The following is a 15,865-nucleotide window of genomic DNA, read 5'->3' on the forward strand; positions in this document are numbered from 1 at the left end:
GAGAACAGAATAAAATAAGAACTGTTTTATCCTCAAAACAGGACATAGCCCATTTGCGGAAATATGTCTTCATTTGCCCCTGAAAAAATAATTTAGAAGGATGAAATGTGGTTCTTGGTCATTAACAAATCACTGGTTCAAAACTTGACCCTAAGAGTAACTGCTATAAACTTCTCAGGTCCTGAAATTTGGACTAGATGACTATACTGCTTTAAGCTGGATGGGAATCCCTTTGCACCATACCATAGTATGAGAGGCAAATGTCCAACTACTTTTCCAATTAGAACCCACTTCATTTCCAACAGGTTTAGTAGTTCAATACAAAATTCTAAAAAAAAAAATAAACCCTAATCAGTAGGCATTTTCTAACTTTGAACATACTTGTTCCCTTCGTCTTGTTGGACTAGCCCTATGCCAGCCAGATTTAGAAGAAATCTGTATTTGATTAGTTACTAAAATGTTAGCAGGGTTTTTTTAAAGAAATCGCAGCCAGTAAGAAAAAAATAATTTAAATGAAATCCAGCCCCCCTCCCTCCCCACTACTGAAATCCTGTGATTCAGTTAAAAAAAAAAAGCTTGTTTAAAACAAACATCCTACACCTGAACAGTGCAATTCCTATATACCCGGTCAGTTACCAGCAGCCCAGAACAGGTATTTTCTGCAGTTATTCCTGGCTTCTGGATATGTGCAAGAGCATATTCCCTATACCACCTGAGAGACTGTAGGGCACTTGTTGATGTGACAGATGCTTCACTGGCCCTTGTGACTAATTTATGATTTGATATTTGCATCCTGGATTCCCTCCCCTCCTCCCCCCCCCCCCCCCCCCACTTCAGCTATGTTCACAGCTGGTACAGAAAGGGCAGAGTGCAGCAATGCAGCTGGACTCAGCTGCTGAGGATTAAAACCCAGCCCCCACCCTGTGCAAATGGGTTGATGGTGAAGCCAAAGAAAAGGCATTTTGGTGCCATGAAGCCACTTTCCCTACAGCATGCACAGGGCAGCAAGTGAGCTGGCTGCAGGCCAGCATCCTGCCATGCAGAGCTGTACAAATGGCAGTGAGGCCACACGCACCTGCAGTCAGCAGGATAAATGGACAATGTTTCCCCTCATGCAGGCGTTCCCACGGCAGAAATGCCCTGTTGGGCTCCCCAGCTGGCATGGCCCAGGCAGGGACACCCAAAGGCATGCACAGACCACAGCAACACCTGCAGCACTAAAGCAGAACCTGCCAGCAGCAGCCCCTCTCCCTCTTTCTCCCCCCCCCCCCAAAAAAAAAAGTGTCAGCAAAGAAGATGAGGGCTCATGAGGGTGCTTGTGCCCAGCTGGGCTCAGCCGGCAAGCACAGCACAGCCTTGGGGGGGGACACAGTGCTGCAGGATTTAACGGGTGGCCAGCGCATATGAGGAGTTGGGATGGGGCAAGATGGGCATCAGCCTGGGCTCTGCACACAAGGGCACACAGAGCTGTCCCCAGCACAAACTCCAGCATCATGCAGGAACAGCTGCTTGCCCGCCCAACACCAACCTGAGCCATCTATGCAGGATGGGACATGACCATTTTCAGCCCACAACCCAAAATGATCCAGTCACACATGATGACACGAGTCACAATCTTTATTTCCAGCTCTTCCACCCAGAATAAGCTTGTTCCCTTGGTGACAGCTAATTACAGAGTGCTGGGACTGTGCATGGGCAGCAGGGGCTGGCCCGGGCTCTGATGCCTGCCCCAGGGTGAGACAGGGCCGTGGAGCAGGCAGCAGCTACAGGCCATAATGGCACACACAGAGCACACAGGACTGAACAACACACAGGGCAGGCTCCTTTCCAGCTCCTGCACCAGCATGGGCAGCAGCTGAGCTAATCCCACAGGTGCCCAGGATGAACCACCAGTATAGCTGTGGGAAATGCACAGTAGTGGCTCATGGGATGCAGGCAGCTTCATGCTCACAAGCAGCAGAGAATGGCACCGGAGCAGGCGGCCCCCGCAGGACCACGAACACTTCCAGCAGCTCTGGCCTTGTCAAAGGACCAGGGAGGTGTAGCCGACCGGAACCAGGCCAGTGCTGTTCCCATGGCAACAGCATATCCAGTCCTCATCCACAGTGGAGAGCAGCTGCAGGATGTCCCCCTTTTGGAAGCTCAGGTGGCCAGCACCAGCACCAGCATGGTCACACAGTGCCCGAACTACCCTGCACCACAACAGCTGTCAGTGGCTGCTTGGTCCCCAGGAGACCCAGGGATGCCCACAGCTGCAGCCCACAGTACTGCTGGCACCAGAAAGACCGGTGAAGGGCACATAGCCAGCTGTCCCACCCGCCACAGCGATGCCCCATGTTCCCCAGCCCCGAAGCAGTGGCAGAGCTGCGAACAATGCAGGAGGCCTGGGCCAGGGCTTACAAGGGCTGCAGGAGGGAAGGAGACCAGTAGGCATGCTGCAGGACTGCCATATGCTGGACAGATACTGTGCAAGCACAAAAAGGACCTCTTCAGATTTCCTTGCGTACCAGTCTGTCAGAGACCCCACACGATTGCTCTACACAAGCTGCTATGAACCCAGTAACCCCACAAATAGAGCAAACATTCAAAAAGCCCCCCAAGCAAAACTTCCAAGCAAAAACAAATGATCATATTTAGGCACAGGACCACCAGCAGCTCAGCAGAAGTGAGGACAGTCACAGCAGGGACAGTCAAGGTCCAAGTTAGGACCAAGGAGTAGTGGAAGCCCTTCACCAAAAAAAGGGTGTAGAGCGTCCAGGCTATGCCTGGCAACAACCCCTGCTTCTCCCACTCAGAAATCTACCACCAGCTTTCCACCCCGAAGACAGCCATGCCCTGTATCACCTGTGGGTCTGTGATGGGTCAGCCGTTTTCCTCGCTGGCTGTTCTTGAGCACAGGTCTTCTCAGGAGCTCCCCCCTTCATCATTGCAGCAAAAACAGTCATTCTGGGGGACAGCCAACTAGAGGGTCTCCTGCCATAAAGCAAAGGAAGCCACAAGCTAGTCCAGGAAGACTTTTCTCATCCAGCTACAGAATACAATGGGGAAAAGACCAAGAACATCAAGCTGCTGGGACAGGGACTGTGTGTATGCATGTGTGTATTTGTGTGTATATGGGTCTTTTCCTATGAAAGTACTGAAATCCCTGCATACTTTGCTGCTCTTTGTAACTTGGGAGTGGTGCCATGGCGCATGTACACGTGCAGGGCCGAGCACCAGTTACCAACTGTTCTCCTCCGAATGATTTCCTCTGGCGATGAGGGAGCTGGTGTGCACCATGAGCTCCTGCTCTTCTAAGTCACTGATGCAACATGATGGCCAACCTCAGCAGCATCCAGACCATGTGCCAAGCCCACAGCAAGGCTCCAGGGGCAAGGAGCACAGCTTGGGTTACAGACAGCACAGCACACCTGAAGAGGCCCCTGAGCCCTCCCGGGTGCTCTCTGTATGCTGCCTGGAAGACCAACCCTTCACGTGAAGGGCAGGTACCCTTCACGTGAAGGGCAGGTACCCTTCACATGATTTCCTCCAGCCCCTGCTCCTCCAAGCCAGGTCTTACCTGGATCTAGTTGCGATGGTGTCAGGACTGAGAGGGAAGCCTCTGGCAGATGCGCAGGTGGCACCAAAGAGCCGGCCCAGCCAGCGGCCCTTTTCAGGGCCTGGAGGACTGCTGGCTGCTGCATTAGAAGAGGCTACCTGGTTTCCATCAGCACAAGGCTCTGGTGAGGCTGACAGGAGCTTCTCTCCAGCAGTGGGAGCAACTGGCTTAGTGGAGGCCCTGGCTCCAGCAGGCAGGAAGAGATCTTCAGGGGATGAGGCCCTAGAGTTGTCAGTGCTGCTGATGAGATCTGCACCAGGACGTTCAGTGACAGCTTTAGTTTGAAGGAGCTGCAGCTCCGTGCCTCTAGGCTCATTTGCAGATGCTTGGGGTCGTGCGGTCTGCCCAGGGCTGCCATCTCCTGCAGCCATCCGTAGCTTTGACCACCAGATGAAGGGGAATCCTTCCTTGCTAGGAGCAACATAGATCCTGGAGGCCTGACTCAGCTGGTCCCACCAGCTGCTGAGGCCTCCCACTGCATCCTGAGGACCTGTCTCCTGTCTCATGCTCTTAGGGGAGGGGTCAGCTCCCAGGAAGGTGCGACTGAGCTGGTCACTCCACTGTAGCACATGCTGGACTGTCTGCTGCAGGGCAGCCCCCACCAGGGGGCTGGGGAATGGTCCAGGCACAGCTGCTTGGGCCTGAGATCTTGTGCTTCCCTCTGCACCTCTCAAGGCTGCCCTCCTTTGATGATGAGGGGGAATCTCACACTCCCGGCTTGCCTCTTCAGCCCTGCTCAGGCCTTCCACATGTGGCTGCGCAACCTCCTGGCCTTGATCAGGGAAGAGACCGATCCTCCTAGAGGGGCGATGGGCAGGACAGGGGGGCGACTCTGGCCGACGGGGCAAGGCTCTCACATCCACAGAGAGATGATGGTGTTCAAACAGCAGGTCCAGGTGGAAAGTCAGCACTGAAAGGGGTTGGATGAGCAGCAGCAGTTCATCAGCAAGGTGAGGCAGAGGGCCCTGGCTGAGGGCAAAGAAGGCCGTGGGAAAGTAGAGCATGGAGATCACACCTACAAGATACAGAGAGCCCTGGAGAGCTGACAGATACCCTCCCCTTGCCCACTGAACCCACCCAAGACCAGCTGGTCAGTCCTAGCAGGCCTGACAAGAGCTTCTCCTGAGGGTTTTAGCAGAGATGCTACAAGTTGCCTGCCTGACTGTGCCATCATCCGGGAGTACAGATTTGCAAAAGGATGCTCCTATTCACTATGGAAATCCTGGCGGGCATGGTGTGTGGAGTGGGTATGGAAAATATTACCTTGGCTCTGCACAAGAAGAGGACTAGCTGTGTAATGGGGCTTCTAGGGATGGTGTCCTTACCTGGGCTCTTCTGCAGCTGGGAGATCCACAGCTCCAGCTGCTTAATGCTAAACAAGGTAAAAGGAATCCAAGTCAGAGCTCTCAGGTCTCCATTCCCTCCCGTTATCCCCCAGAAAGGACAACTTGGATCAACAAGGACCAATACTTACTTCAGAAGGCCAAGGATAAAGGCATGAAACCGCTGCCTGGCGCTGTTGAGAGGGGCTAGCCTGGAAACATGCCAGCACAAGGAGTACAGACAGTGAGTGCTGGGGCCTGCACAATACATGATATGTGATAATCAGTACTAGGGCTCAAATCCTTCCCAGGGGTCTGGCAAAGGGACTACATGGGGTTCTGTCAGAGTCTAGGTTACAAAAGGACTCCAGACACCTTAGTAGCATGCTCTCCCATACCTACCTGGCTTCACTGAGGCTTCAACCACACTCCAAGGTGAATTTTTCCTCTGCCCTGTGATAACATCCTTCTGGAAGGGCTTCAGCCCATCCTCCACCAAGGAGTAGAGCGCTGGGCAAAGGGTGTGCAGCAGCAGGTAGCCCACATCCGGGCTGAGCCAGCTGTCTCCCAGCTGGGCCTGAAGCAGCAGCGTTTCAGCATGAGGGAAGAGAGAGAGGAAGAAGAAGGGCAGCACCTAACCCCATGCCTGCAGGTAGAGCCCTTCACCCACAGTTAGCTCCATTCAGCTGTACTGCTGCCAGAGGCTGGGCTCACCAGGGTGTGACGTGCTCTTCAGAGCAGCACGAGCTCGCTGAGCCCTCCAGCCCACAACCCGGGTAACTGGTGCTGGGGTCTGCCCAAGGGCCGGGCTCTGTCCACCCTCCACCTGTCCAGACCTGCAGCCCAGGCCCTCACCTTCTGCACCAGGTTCCGGGCAGTGCTGAAGTGAGCCACGATCTTGTCCACAGAGGTGCTGACAGCGACCAGCAGGGCTGTCAGAAGCAAGGAGAAATACGTAAGTGCAGCCGTGTGCCGGTGGCCCTACTGAGCACCGCGCGCCATCCCCCCCACGCCGTGTGCCTGGGCCCGTGGCATTTGCTTTGTGGCACCTGCAGCCCGGGGTTGCTGGGAGCAGCCCAGGCGTTGCAGCTTCGCCACCACAGCAAGCCACCTGGGGGACCTAGTGGGGGGGGGCTGGCAGACCCCACATCCCAGGGCCAAACAGAGCCCGGGAGCCGGCTCTGCCAACAGCTTCAGCCGGGGTCTTTCCATGGGCACCTCTGATTCCTCAGCAGTTCTCCAGGCCTTGGGCATAAAGGTGCAGGGAAAAAAAAAAAAACGGAAACTGAGGGCACCGCGCTCGGCTCCGCGCCCCCAGCCTGCGCCCCCGCGGCCATCCCGGTGCCCACTCGCCTCTTTTCCGCGCTGCCGAGGGGCGCGGTGCTCCATCCGCATCAGCCAGGCCAGGCGAGGGCAGCCTCAGGGCGGCTGCGGCAGGCGGAGCGCGCCCGGCTGCGAGGAGCGGAGCGGCATCAGCCCCGCGAGGCCCGAGGCGCCCACGTCGGTGAGGGGCGGCGCCGGCCTCCACGCGCAGTCTCGGCGTGGGGGGGGGAGCGGGGACTCGAGAGGGGAGCGGGAACCCGGGGCGCGGGAGGAGATCAAGGCGTGGAGGCGGGTAGCAGGGCCCCAGTGGGGGGGACAAGGCCCAGGGGTCGGAGCAGGGACCCGGGTGGGGGGGCAAGACTTGCGGAGGGCGGGGACCCGGGGGGGGGCGAGCGGGAACCCGGGGTGGGGCGGGGACCCGGGGGCGCAGGACTCCGGGGAGGGAGCAGGATCCGGCGGGGGAGCAGGGCTCGGGCTCGGGCCGAGCCTCGGCGGTCGCGGAGCCCCCGCCGCCCCCCCGCCGGGACTCACCGGAACCGGGGGCGCGGGGGGCCGCGGCCAGGCCGCGCTCGCCCATGGGGCCCGCGGCAGGGCGAAGGGCGGCGCGGGGCGGGCCGGGCTCCGCCGCCCTAGGGCCCGCCCCGGCCGCGGGCGGCCGCCGGCGCGGATAGGAGCCGCTCGCGGGGCTGGGGAAGTGGGGCAAAAACGGCAGAAAACAGGAAATAGAGAGAGGAAGCAAGGAAAAAACGCCAAGAAGTGGGGTGTTTTGAGCAGCGGCAGGGCGAGGAGAGACAGCTGCAGCGCGGAGGAGGCCGGGGGCACCCCGTCCCGATGCCCCCTCAGGCTGGCATCCCTGCGCCGCCGCGGTCAGGGCCGGGGCGGTAGCTGCCGGGGCCCACAGGCTGCTGGGGCCTGGCCTGGCCTGGCGCAGCACCTCCCTCCTTGCGCTGCCAGCTCGGCTTTTGGGCTTGCTGCCAGGCACCTGCATACAGGGCAGCCAAGGCTGGGAGGATGGGCGATTGACAGATGCAAGGCGCAGGCAGCAATGGCACTGCCTTAGCAAGCAGATCTGTCTTGCTCAGAGCAACTGAGATGCAATGGGATGATCTGTCCTGCCTAGCAAAGAACTGACCAGCGCAGTGCACAAATGCAACATGCATTCAGCCTTTCAGCTGGCCCCTAAGGCCTGCCCCATCCTGCAAACCCCAGAAGCAGCCACAGCTCTGCTGCATGCACACCTGACATGCTTCCTCCTCCACTGGCCTCGGGTCATAATTCTGAGCCCAAACTGGGCCCATAATCCTGAGCCTGGAACAAGAGCAAGGAATGAGAGCAAGGAGCACAGCAAGCAGACATGTGCACAAGGGAGTCAGGATGTGCCATGCAGCAAGAAACCCCCAGAGCCAGCAGCAGCTCCACTCCACAGACATCCCCTAAAGGGCACTGCGCTCAGGCCCAGCCCAGCTCTGCAGAGCCTGGGAGAAGGGATGCCCTTTGACAATAGGGGAAGCACCCAGGCTCTTACCCTCCTTGCAGGTTCCATCTCCTTTCTCCACCTTGCCAGGCAGCCAGGGGTCCCTACCCAGCCCCCAAACCAGTGCCTCCTCATTGCAGACAGGCCCTGGCCCCTTCTTGCTGGGGAGGCAGCTCTCCGGCAGCAGCCCCACTTCCTCTGCGTCACCCAGCTGTCCCTCTGCAATGGGCTGTAGCCCCAGCCGAGATTTCCTTCTCTTTGGCTGGTGGCTTTTCCCAGGTACTGGCAGCTGCCCCTTCGGAGGTGCAGGTGGCATCCAGCTAGGGCTCTCGCTGCCACAAGGGCTGCTGCCACCAGAAATTTCCAGGGGGGCAGGTGGATCCTGGGGTGCTGCTGCCTCCCGCTGCTCTCCAGCCAGCTGGCCCCTGTGCTTGCTGAAGGCACTACGATACCGGAGCTCCTTGAAGGTGGTCACTTCTCTCTGCCTGGAAATGGGAGGTCTCACCTGCCACTCGGGCTGGAGCTGGAGCTGGTGCTGGGCTGGGGCCCGACCCATGGTGCTGGGGATGAGCTCACTGCAAGGTGGCAGCTCCGTGTCAGGTGAGAATGTAATCAGCCAGTCACTCTGGTCACTCCTGGCCTGCGCAAGAGTGGGCCCAGTGACATTTCTCTTCCGCTTCTGGGCAAGCTCATGGAACGAGGTGATTGTCTTCTTGCCTACATTCCTGCAGAGCTCTCCCAAGCTGTGCTCCAGCTCAGCAGGCTTCTCTGGCAGGGCAGGCTGCTCTGCTTCATGCCTGGCCAGCACCTGCAGCCCTCTTCTGGGCCTTGGTGGCACGGGAGGGGGGATGCTATCGGACCTGGGCCTCCACTCCAAAGTGGCATTCACATTGTGATCCCACTGCCCTGGCCTGGGAGGTGTGGGAAGGGTGTTGCAGTTGGGATCTAGGTCAGCACAGACCCTGGGGGAAGGCTGCAGGTTCTCTGGTATCACTGTGTTGGGAGAGGGATCGTCATACTGGGAGTCAAGCGAGCTGCTGCTGCAGAGACTGTCTGGAGTCTCCTCAGCTGTGGTGTCTGTTCTGGGGAGCAGCTTGTGGCTGAAACTGCCATCTCCCCCATCACATGTGCCCCCGTGCTCAACCAGCAGTGGGTCCTCCTGGGCATCCTCTATGGGAATGATGTTGGGTTGATTTTCAAGGTACTGGGGCTCTTCTCCCATGAACTCCTTGCAGTACACAGAGACTGGGGAATCATCCAAGCTGAAATCCGAGCAGCTACTGACAGAGGAGGAGGTGGAAGCTGGATCAGAAGGAGAAACCACATCCTCTGCAGTGTGCAGGCAGGGGAAATCCTCCTGAGTTGTCTGGTTCTGGAGCACCAGCTTCACAGGCAGCTGCACATGAGATTCACAGCACTGGCATTTCAAGGAAGGATTGTTGGAATTGGCATCAACTTGCCCGCAGTTCTCCTGATGGTCACCACAGTCCATCTGGGCTCCTTGAGCTGTAGGGATGGAGCTCTCCTGCAGCTCTGGGTGCCGGGAGAGGTGCAGCCCCAGGGAGACATGCTGCAGGTGGATGTGGTTCAGGTTGCAGAGCAGGCCTTTCTTTGGGGCCAGCATGGTGCTAGCTTGTCAGGAGCAGCCAAGCTCCACACAGAACCCCCACAGCCCTTCTGGTCAGACCATCCAGCTCCCCCCAAACATCAGGTGCAATCAGAAGGTGGGAGACCAGTACCACACAGCACAAACCTGGAGAGGAATGAAAGGGGAAAGGATGAAGGTGCTGACACTGCACAACTTGCTGAGCAGCCCTGAGAGGATGAGCAGCCGGTGGGCAACTGAGGGGATGCTGCAGAAAGAGCAGCAGCACAGGGAACAGAGCTTCAGAGGTGGGAGCAGGTACCTGCTGCATCCAGAGTCAGCAATATATCCAGGAGAGCATTCACCTTCCCCTGCAACCCCCATCCCAAATTTAGCTTGGGCCTGGTTGGCAGAGATATCCCAAATTCCTGGCTGGGTGGAGTGTGCAAGCTGACTGCTCCTGGTAGGGGACCTGGCAGCTGCTCTCCAGAGTGTGAGTTCAGTGTGCTTGGAGGTGCTGGCAGCCCTGGGTGCCTGCAGCAGCAGCACTGAAGTCTCTCTGCCAGGTCTCGGCAACCAGGGAGTGTCTCAGAGAGCCTCTCAAGGAGAAAATGCCCTTGAAACCTCAGCCAAGGAGGCACCTGACCTCTAGCCAAGGCAACACAGTGCTGGCAGCTCTCTCAGGTCAGTGCAAAAATAGCCAGAGAGGTCAAAAAATACATACAAGGGACCACTTGACTCTAGCCTCGGCTCAGAAATGTGCTGCAGACCTGGATGACGCAAACAGCCAGGACATCGCAGCTGACAAAGCTCAGTCCTTCCCCTAGTGCCATAGGCAAGATCGCCAGGCAGAGGCATGTGTCAGCTTCAGCTGAAAACCCTGCACCAGGGAGTAGGGCAGTTTGGCTTCACCCTGCTTTGGCCTTGGGCATCAGCATGCCCCAAGTGAGCTCTGCAGCAGGAGGGGAAGGTGGGGGGCATGAACCGATTTCAGGGCTCTCTCATGGCCTTGCGTGGTGCCGGGCTCCAGGCCTTGAGGCAGAGGCTCATCCACCTCTGTGGAGCACCTGGGAAGGGATTCACCAGCAGAGGAGCCCTGAGGTGTGCTGCCGCAGGAGGGATGCAGCCATCCCTTCTCCCCACGCCCCGCCTGTGCCCACAGGGACCAGCGGCAGCTGCCTGCAGCCAGATGTGCGCCCCATCTCTCCTTCCCGGGTTTGCCCGGAGCCAGATATGCACCCAGACCCCCATCACTTCGTGCTGCTCCCGGCGCTGCCCCCACACCCAGCAGCCGCAGACCCCCCGCTGTCCCGGCCCCCCGCGGCTGAGGAGCGCTCCCGGCTCCGCCGCCCCGGCCCCGCTCACCTCCGCGCGCTGCGGCGGCTCCGGGCGGCGAATGCGGCTGCGGGAGGGGAGGAGCCACGGCCCCACCACCGCCCCGCCCCGCCGCCCCCTCTGCACCGGCCCGCCCGTGTCCCCCCGCCGCCGGCAGCACGGCCAGGGCCGCCCTGCGCCAGGCCCCTCCCCTCGCCGCCGGCAGCGCGCCCCCTCCCCCGGCGCTCCCGCTCTGCCCAGGCAGCGCCCCGCCCCACCACCCTCCGCAAGGCCGCAGCCATCCCCTTCCACTCCCGGGGGGATGCAGGCACCGTCCACCTCCAGGTCTTCCCCACACGCATCAGGCAGCACTTCCAATAAGTTATCTTTATTGATACACATCCTGGCAGCCTCAGCACCAACATCTGTGCTACACATGCTATAGGCCTGGCCCCACATCCCAAGGCAGGAGACTGAATGCTTCATGATTCACCACCACCCCTAGAGCCCATGCATGGAGGGCAGAGACAGGGATAGTAGTGCAAATTCACTAAAAGGCCTTCTCCATGAAGGAAATGAAAGTTCATTTTTTCTTAGAATAACAGAGCCCACTAGCTCCCATCACTTCTGGCGCTTGTAAATCTTCTGAGCTAGGCCAAGAAAGAACTCCTTGGGGAGCCGGTTTGCATGCTTCTTGATCAGTTCCTGTAGATGCTGATAGCTCTTCTCCTCATATGCCTGAAAAACAGCCCTCATGCCTAAAGTCTCATAGAGTTCCTTCACCTTAGCCACCTTCTCTGGCTCCTTACAACCATAATTCTCCTGTCAACAGACCAAAACAAAAAGCAAAGTTGAAGTCCAGCTTATGACTACTGCAGTTGCTGCTAGTTCAGCTAAGTGTGGCAGGAATCCTCTTCGCCCTGCTGCTTTATGCTACCCAAAATCAATCAATCCTTTTCCCACCCCAGGCACTCTCATAGTTCATCTATTGGGGGGAGTGCAAGGCTTTTCAAGTGTAGGGTAGGACACAGTACTATGTCCTGTCTATACCCCACTGAAGAAGGGAGTCCATTTTTGGTAAGGCTGGTGCTGTTACCTCCAGGATCTGCCTCTGCTCTGGTGTGACCCGACGCAAACACTCCACCACCAGCCAGCTGCACTTGTTGTCCTGGATATCTGTGCCAATCTTCCCTGTCAACTCTGGATCCCCAAAGCAGTCCAAGTAATCATCCTACACATAGATGGCACAACTTTAGCACAAGATACTTGTTGCAGCACTGAGTGAGGGACAGGGAGATACTTCCTACCTGGACCTGGAAGAATTCACCCATCTCCAGCAAGATTGCTTTGGCATTGGCATGTTCTTCCTCATTGTCAATACCAGTCTAAAACAGGGAAGAAGAAATTAAGCTTTCCTGTGTGTTTTACATGCCCCTCTCTCTCCAGTTTCTCAAACCACATGCCCACCTAGACAGTCTCATACTGATAATTTAAGGCTGTCTCTCTCTCTCTCTCCTCCAAGGCTGTCTGTGTTCATAAAACTCACCATGTACATGGCAGCAGCTACTGGAAGGTAGAAGGAGTAGAATGCAGTCTTGTACTTAACAATTGCCTTATACCTGTGGTAGAGGGATCACACTTGGTCACAAAGTCCAGGCCTCCCCCTCCCACTGATACTATGCAGATAAGGGCCATCAAAAAGTGAGACACTTCCCCCCTCCAAATCAGCTTCCAGTTGTGACAGAAAGAACAAGACTTGTTTCCCTAGAGTCAGGGAGACAACAGCAGAATTCCAGCAAACAACCTCTATATAACCTCTTCTGGAAGGGGATGCAGCCAAAACCACATTAACCAAAACTGGGCTTACACCCCCATCCCTTCAGTACCCTTACCTCTGTTCACTGAAACTATTCAAATCCACCTGGGAGACAGGAGCAGTGATAAGGTCCAAGGCCTGCCCAAGCTCAGTCTGGTAGCCAGTCTGGGGAGGAAAGACTTATGGATCTATCCTCACATTTCTGTCCCTAGGAAAAACCCAAGAGCGTACTGGAAATCCTAAACCTCAGTTTCATCTCAGGCTCCTCACCAAGTCTGAAGGAAGGGAGCATTTTTGGCAGGATGCCCAAGAACTTAAGGGCAGACTAGAAATTCAAACACGCCCAAACAACCAGGAGTAGACTAGATCCAGGCAAAGACAAGTCTGTGGGAGGGTAGATATAGGGACCTGTCCCACCTGCAAGAAAAGCTCCAGCAAGTGCAGGTAGTACGGACGTTTCCTACAGTATTTCTTCAGCAGCCTGTAGACAGATGACTCCAGCAGGAAAGCATCATTGACAGCATCCAAACCAATTCCCTCCTGCAACACAAGGGCAGTAATACATATCACAGCAAGTCCAGCACTGCAGTACCCCCTATATCATCCTGGCCCCCTCACCTTCTTATACCAGCAGAGCTGCCCCCGGCGGGTGAGAGACGAGTCCATGATATCATCAGCCACCAGAAAAAAGGCCTGGAGCTGCAGGAGGCTTGGTCAGGAGGGCACCAGGGCTGCTGCCCCTCTCCCTGCAGCCCTGCCAGCCCCTGGCTCTTACCAGCTCCACACACCAGCCCACAGCCATGGCACACTGGAGGCTCTCTGCATCATGGCACTCAGGGCCTGCCAGCTCACGGAAGGCTGCCAGAACTGCCAGCCCACGGTTGTTCTTCCCACCTGGTGCATTGTACTCCAGCACCTGTAAGGAGAGGCACTGCTAGGCCCTGGCCTGGCCTGGCCCTGGCCCGGCCCTGGCCCCAGCCCAGCCCCCCACTCACCTCCTTAAGGCGTGCTACGGCATCACCCACCTCCGGGTGCCCTAGCTCTGCTGTCAAGTCCTGCACAATCTGCGGGAAGAAGCCTACGAAGGCTGCCCGGTCACCCGCTGCCACCCCGTCCCCACTCATTGTCGCACCTGCGAGGGAGAGAGCTGCTAGACCCCAGCCCCAGTTCCCCAGGCCGCCAGCCGCTCTCAGGCCCCAGTTCCCCGGGCCGCCAGCCAGCCGCCCGCTCGGCCTCGCCGCTCCCCTCCGCCGGCCAAGGCCCCTGCAACCCGCCAACCCCTCACCCGCGTCGCCGTGCAGGCCCGCCCCTTCGGCAGACCTTTTAAAGCCGCTCCGCAGAGGCGTCGGGCGCGGGGCACGCCGGGGCGCGTAGTTCGCAGCCGCGAGCATAGAGCGCAGGGCGCCGCTGCTGGACTACGAGCCCCGGCGTGCTCCGCGCAGGAGGGGGCGGACCCAAGCGCTGGCCGCCGCGGGCGCCCGCGCTCATAGGCCCGCTCCATCGTATGAGGATGGGCCCAAGGGGTCTGGGCCAATAAGAGGCCGAGGGGGGTGGGACGCGGCCTTCCGATAGGTGGAGAGAGCGAAATGGAGCGAATGCCCGGCGGGAACGCGCGTGGGTCAGGCGCCGCCCGGGGAAGGGTGCGCGTGCAGGGTCTAGGGGAGCAGTGCAAGTGCGGGGTGCGGGTGCGGGGTGCGGGATATGGGATGCAGTGCAGGGTTCAGGTGTGGGATAGGGATGCAGATGTGGGATGCAGGATGCAGTGCAGAGTGCAGACGTGGGGTACAAGATGCAGCGCACGGTGCAGGTGTGGGATGCAGATGTAGAGTGTAGGAGTGCAGTGGAAGTATGTGGTACAGATATGGACTTCGGGATGAAAGTGCAGGGTACAGGGCAGAGTGCATGTGTGGGGTACAGTGCAGATGTAGGGTGAAGATGCAGGTGCAGGGTCCCTCTCCACTGGGCTGAGGGTTGGAGAGCAGTCCCGAGAGGCCGGAGGTGCCATCAGTGTTCCCTGCTGTAGCTGAAGGTGCAGAGCAGAGCTGCAGACATGTCCTGACCGGTTGTCCCGGGCTGTCGGCAGCCTGCAGCAAGCAGAGCCGGGGAGAGTTTGACCCTGCCCTGCCGTGAGGAGGGTGAAGCACAGGGGCAGGGGGAGCCTCCTTTGCCCAGAGCCTGCCTAGGGCTGTGGGGCAGCTCCTGGGTGGGCTGTGAGCACGGTTTTGGTGGTCATTACAGTAGTGATAAACTTCATGTGCTTGAACTGCTTCGGTCCTGAGCTTCACACTCCTGCCTTTGCTGCCCTGCACTGGACACAGCTGGGCCTGGGAGCTGAGCGCTACCACAATCCCAAACCTGCTACTCTATCTATGCTGCCCTGTCCCACTGATTGGCAATCTCCAGCTGATCCACTGTAATCCCTTAATCACCACTAATCCCAGTTTAATCAATCTCTGCCTTGCTGCCTCCTAATCCTCCACCAGCCAAGGCTGCAGAATGGGGCTGTCCCTTGGGATGCTCCAGGCCAGGTGGCTTTCCTGCACTGAGGATGGGCAAACCCGCCAGCTCGATGGCCAGCTTTGGCACGGCCTTCCCACTGCCCCTGCACGACTTTTCCACCACTGCTCTGGCTGCTCCAGCACAGCATTACTGCTGCGCCAGGCACAGCCCTACTGCTGCTCTGCCAGAGTGTTCCTGCTGCTCCCAGCACGTCCTTCTTGGTGCTGCTCCAGCTGCTCCAAGCACAGCATTCCCACTACTCCAGGTATGGTCCTACTGCTGCTCCAGGCATGGCATTCTCGCTGCTTCTGGCATGGTGTTCCCACTGTTCGGCCCAAGCGACTCAGCCTGCAGAGCAGGGTCGAATTGTGTCTCTGGCTGGGTACAAGACATGCGTCCTGGAATTACATTTCCAAGAAAATGCTCTTCTCCCCTCCGCAGCCTCAGAGCACCTGGCACAGAAGGATGCTGGGGCCGGGGGGGTGCCCGCTCTAATCAGGCTGGCTGTAGTGTAATCTGAAATAATCAAATTAGAGAGAAACCACTAATGAGCTCTGATCACATCATGTGTCATGGAGCCTAATTCCCGACAGTCTTGGGGTGGCCCTGAGCATCCCACAGCGCAGGCTCCCATACCTGGAGAGCCAGCTGAGCAACGTGCCAAGCCCTGGAGCAGAAGTGAAGCAGAGCCACAGAGGGCATGCCAAGCCGCAGAGCCGGAGCAGAGCCCTGGAGCAGGAGCAGAGGCCAAGCCGAGCTGCAGAGCGGGAGCGCAGAGTCCAGGCCCTGCAGTGGGGTTGGAGCTCTGCAAACTCCCGGTGGCAGCAGCTTGAGCGCCCCTGCCCATCCAGCGCGGCATGACCTTCATTTAATCTATTTAATGCCTAAAGTCTGTTCTGCAATCAGGCCATATCAAAGTCTCCCTTCCCCCAGG

General features: G+C 58.1%; 2 protein-coding genes across 3 annotated transcripts; both read right to left on the reverse strand.

Annotated features, from left to right (window-relative positions):
• Positions 1-1,599: 1,599 nt before the first annotated feature.
• Positions 1,600-10,700, reverse strand: RUSC1 (RUN and SH3 domain containing 1). Of its 2 annotated transcripts, XM_062598078.1 has the most exons (10): positions 10,668-10,700; positions 7,769-9,470; positions 6,274-6,372; positions 5,776-5,852; positions 5,323-5,497; positions 5,073-5,178; positions 4,924-4,970; positions 3,560-4,613; positions 2,845-2,973; positions 1,600-2,192 (listed from the first exon to the last, which is right to left on the reverse strand). In XM_062598078.1, the coding sequence occupies exons 2-10, from the start codon at positions 9,339-9,341 to the stop codon at positions 2,024-2,026; spliced, it is 3,429 nt and encodes a 1,142-aa protein (XP_062454062.1). In that variant the 5' UTR covers positions 9,342-9,470; positions 10,668-10,700; the 3' UTR covers positions 1,600-2,023. The 2 variants fall into 2 exon arrangements, with proteins under 2 accessions (XP_062454062.1, XP_062454063.1); XM_062598079.1 differs by lacking the exon at positions 6,274-6,372.
• A 288-nt stretch (positions 10,701-10,988) lies between these two features.
• FDPS (farnesyl diphosphate synthase) lies at positions 10,989-15,124 on the reverse strand. The gene is made up of 10 exons (XM_062597923.1): positions 15,106-15,124; positions 13,428-13,564; positions 13,208-13,348; positions 13,051-13,131; positions 12,850-12,972; positions 12,509-12,597; positions 12,163-12,235; positions 11,924-12,001; positions 11,713-11,847; positions 10,989-11,438 (listed from the first exon to the last, which is right to left on the reverse strand). Exons 2-10 carry the CDS (start codon positions 13,554-13,556, stop codon positions 11,238-11,240), a joined length of 1,050 nt encoding a protein of 349 aa, XP_062453907.1. The 5' UTR covers positions 13,557-13,564; positions 15,106-15,124; the 3' UTR covers positions 10,989-11,237.
• Positions 15,125-15,865: the final 741 nt, after the last annotated feature.

This window comes from Rhea pennata, chromosome 31 (genome assembly GCF_028389875.1).
Source record: "Rhea pennata isolate bPtePen1 chromosome 31, bPtePen1.pri, whole genome shotgun sequence".
In the NCBI taxonomy this organism is placed as follows: domain Eukaryota; kingdom Metazoa; phylum Chordata; class Aves; order Rheiformes; family Rheidae; genus Rhea; species Rhea pennata.

What these genes read in the sequence shown, in the direction of transcription:
- RUSC1 (XM_062598078.1), bottom strand. Translation starts at nt 9,341, where the DNA reads ATGCTGGCCCCAAAGAAAGGCCTGCTCTGCAACCTGAACCACATCCAC. An exon ending in CCAGCTGCAGAAGAGCCCAG is followed by an intron (nt 4,614 to 4,923) that starts GTAAGGACACCA and finishes TGTATCTTGTAG; the next exon opens with GTGTGATCTCCATGCTCTAC. An exon ending in ACCATCGCAACTAGATCCAG is followed by an intron (nt 2,974 to 3,559) that starts GTAAGACCTGGC and finishes GCTTTATGGCAG; the next exon opens with GAGACCCTCTAGTTGGCTGT.
- FDPS (XM_062597923.1), bottom strand. Translation starts at nt 13,556, where the DNA reads ATGAGTGGGGACGGGGTGGCAGCGGGTGACCGGGCAGCCTTCGTAGGC. An exon ending in TGGGCTGGTGTGTGGAGCTG is followed by an intron (nt 13,132 to 13,207) that starts GTAAGAGCCAGG and finishes AGCCTCCTGCAG; the next exon opens with CTCCAGGCCTTTTTTCTGGT. An exon ending in TGCTGGAGCTTTTCTTGCAG is followed by an intron (nt 12,598 to 12,849) that starts GTGGGACAGGTC and finishes TTTCCTCCCCAG; the next exon opens with ACTGGCTACCAGACTGAGCT.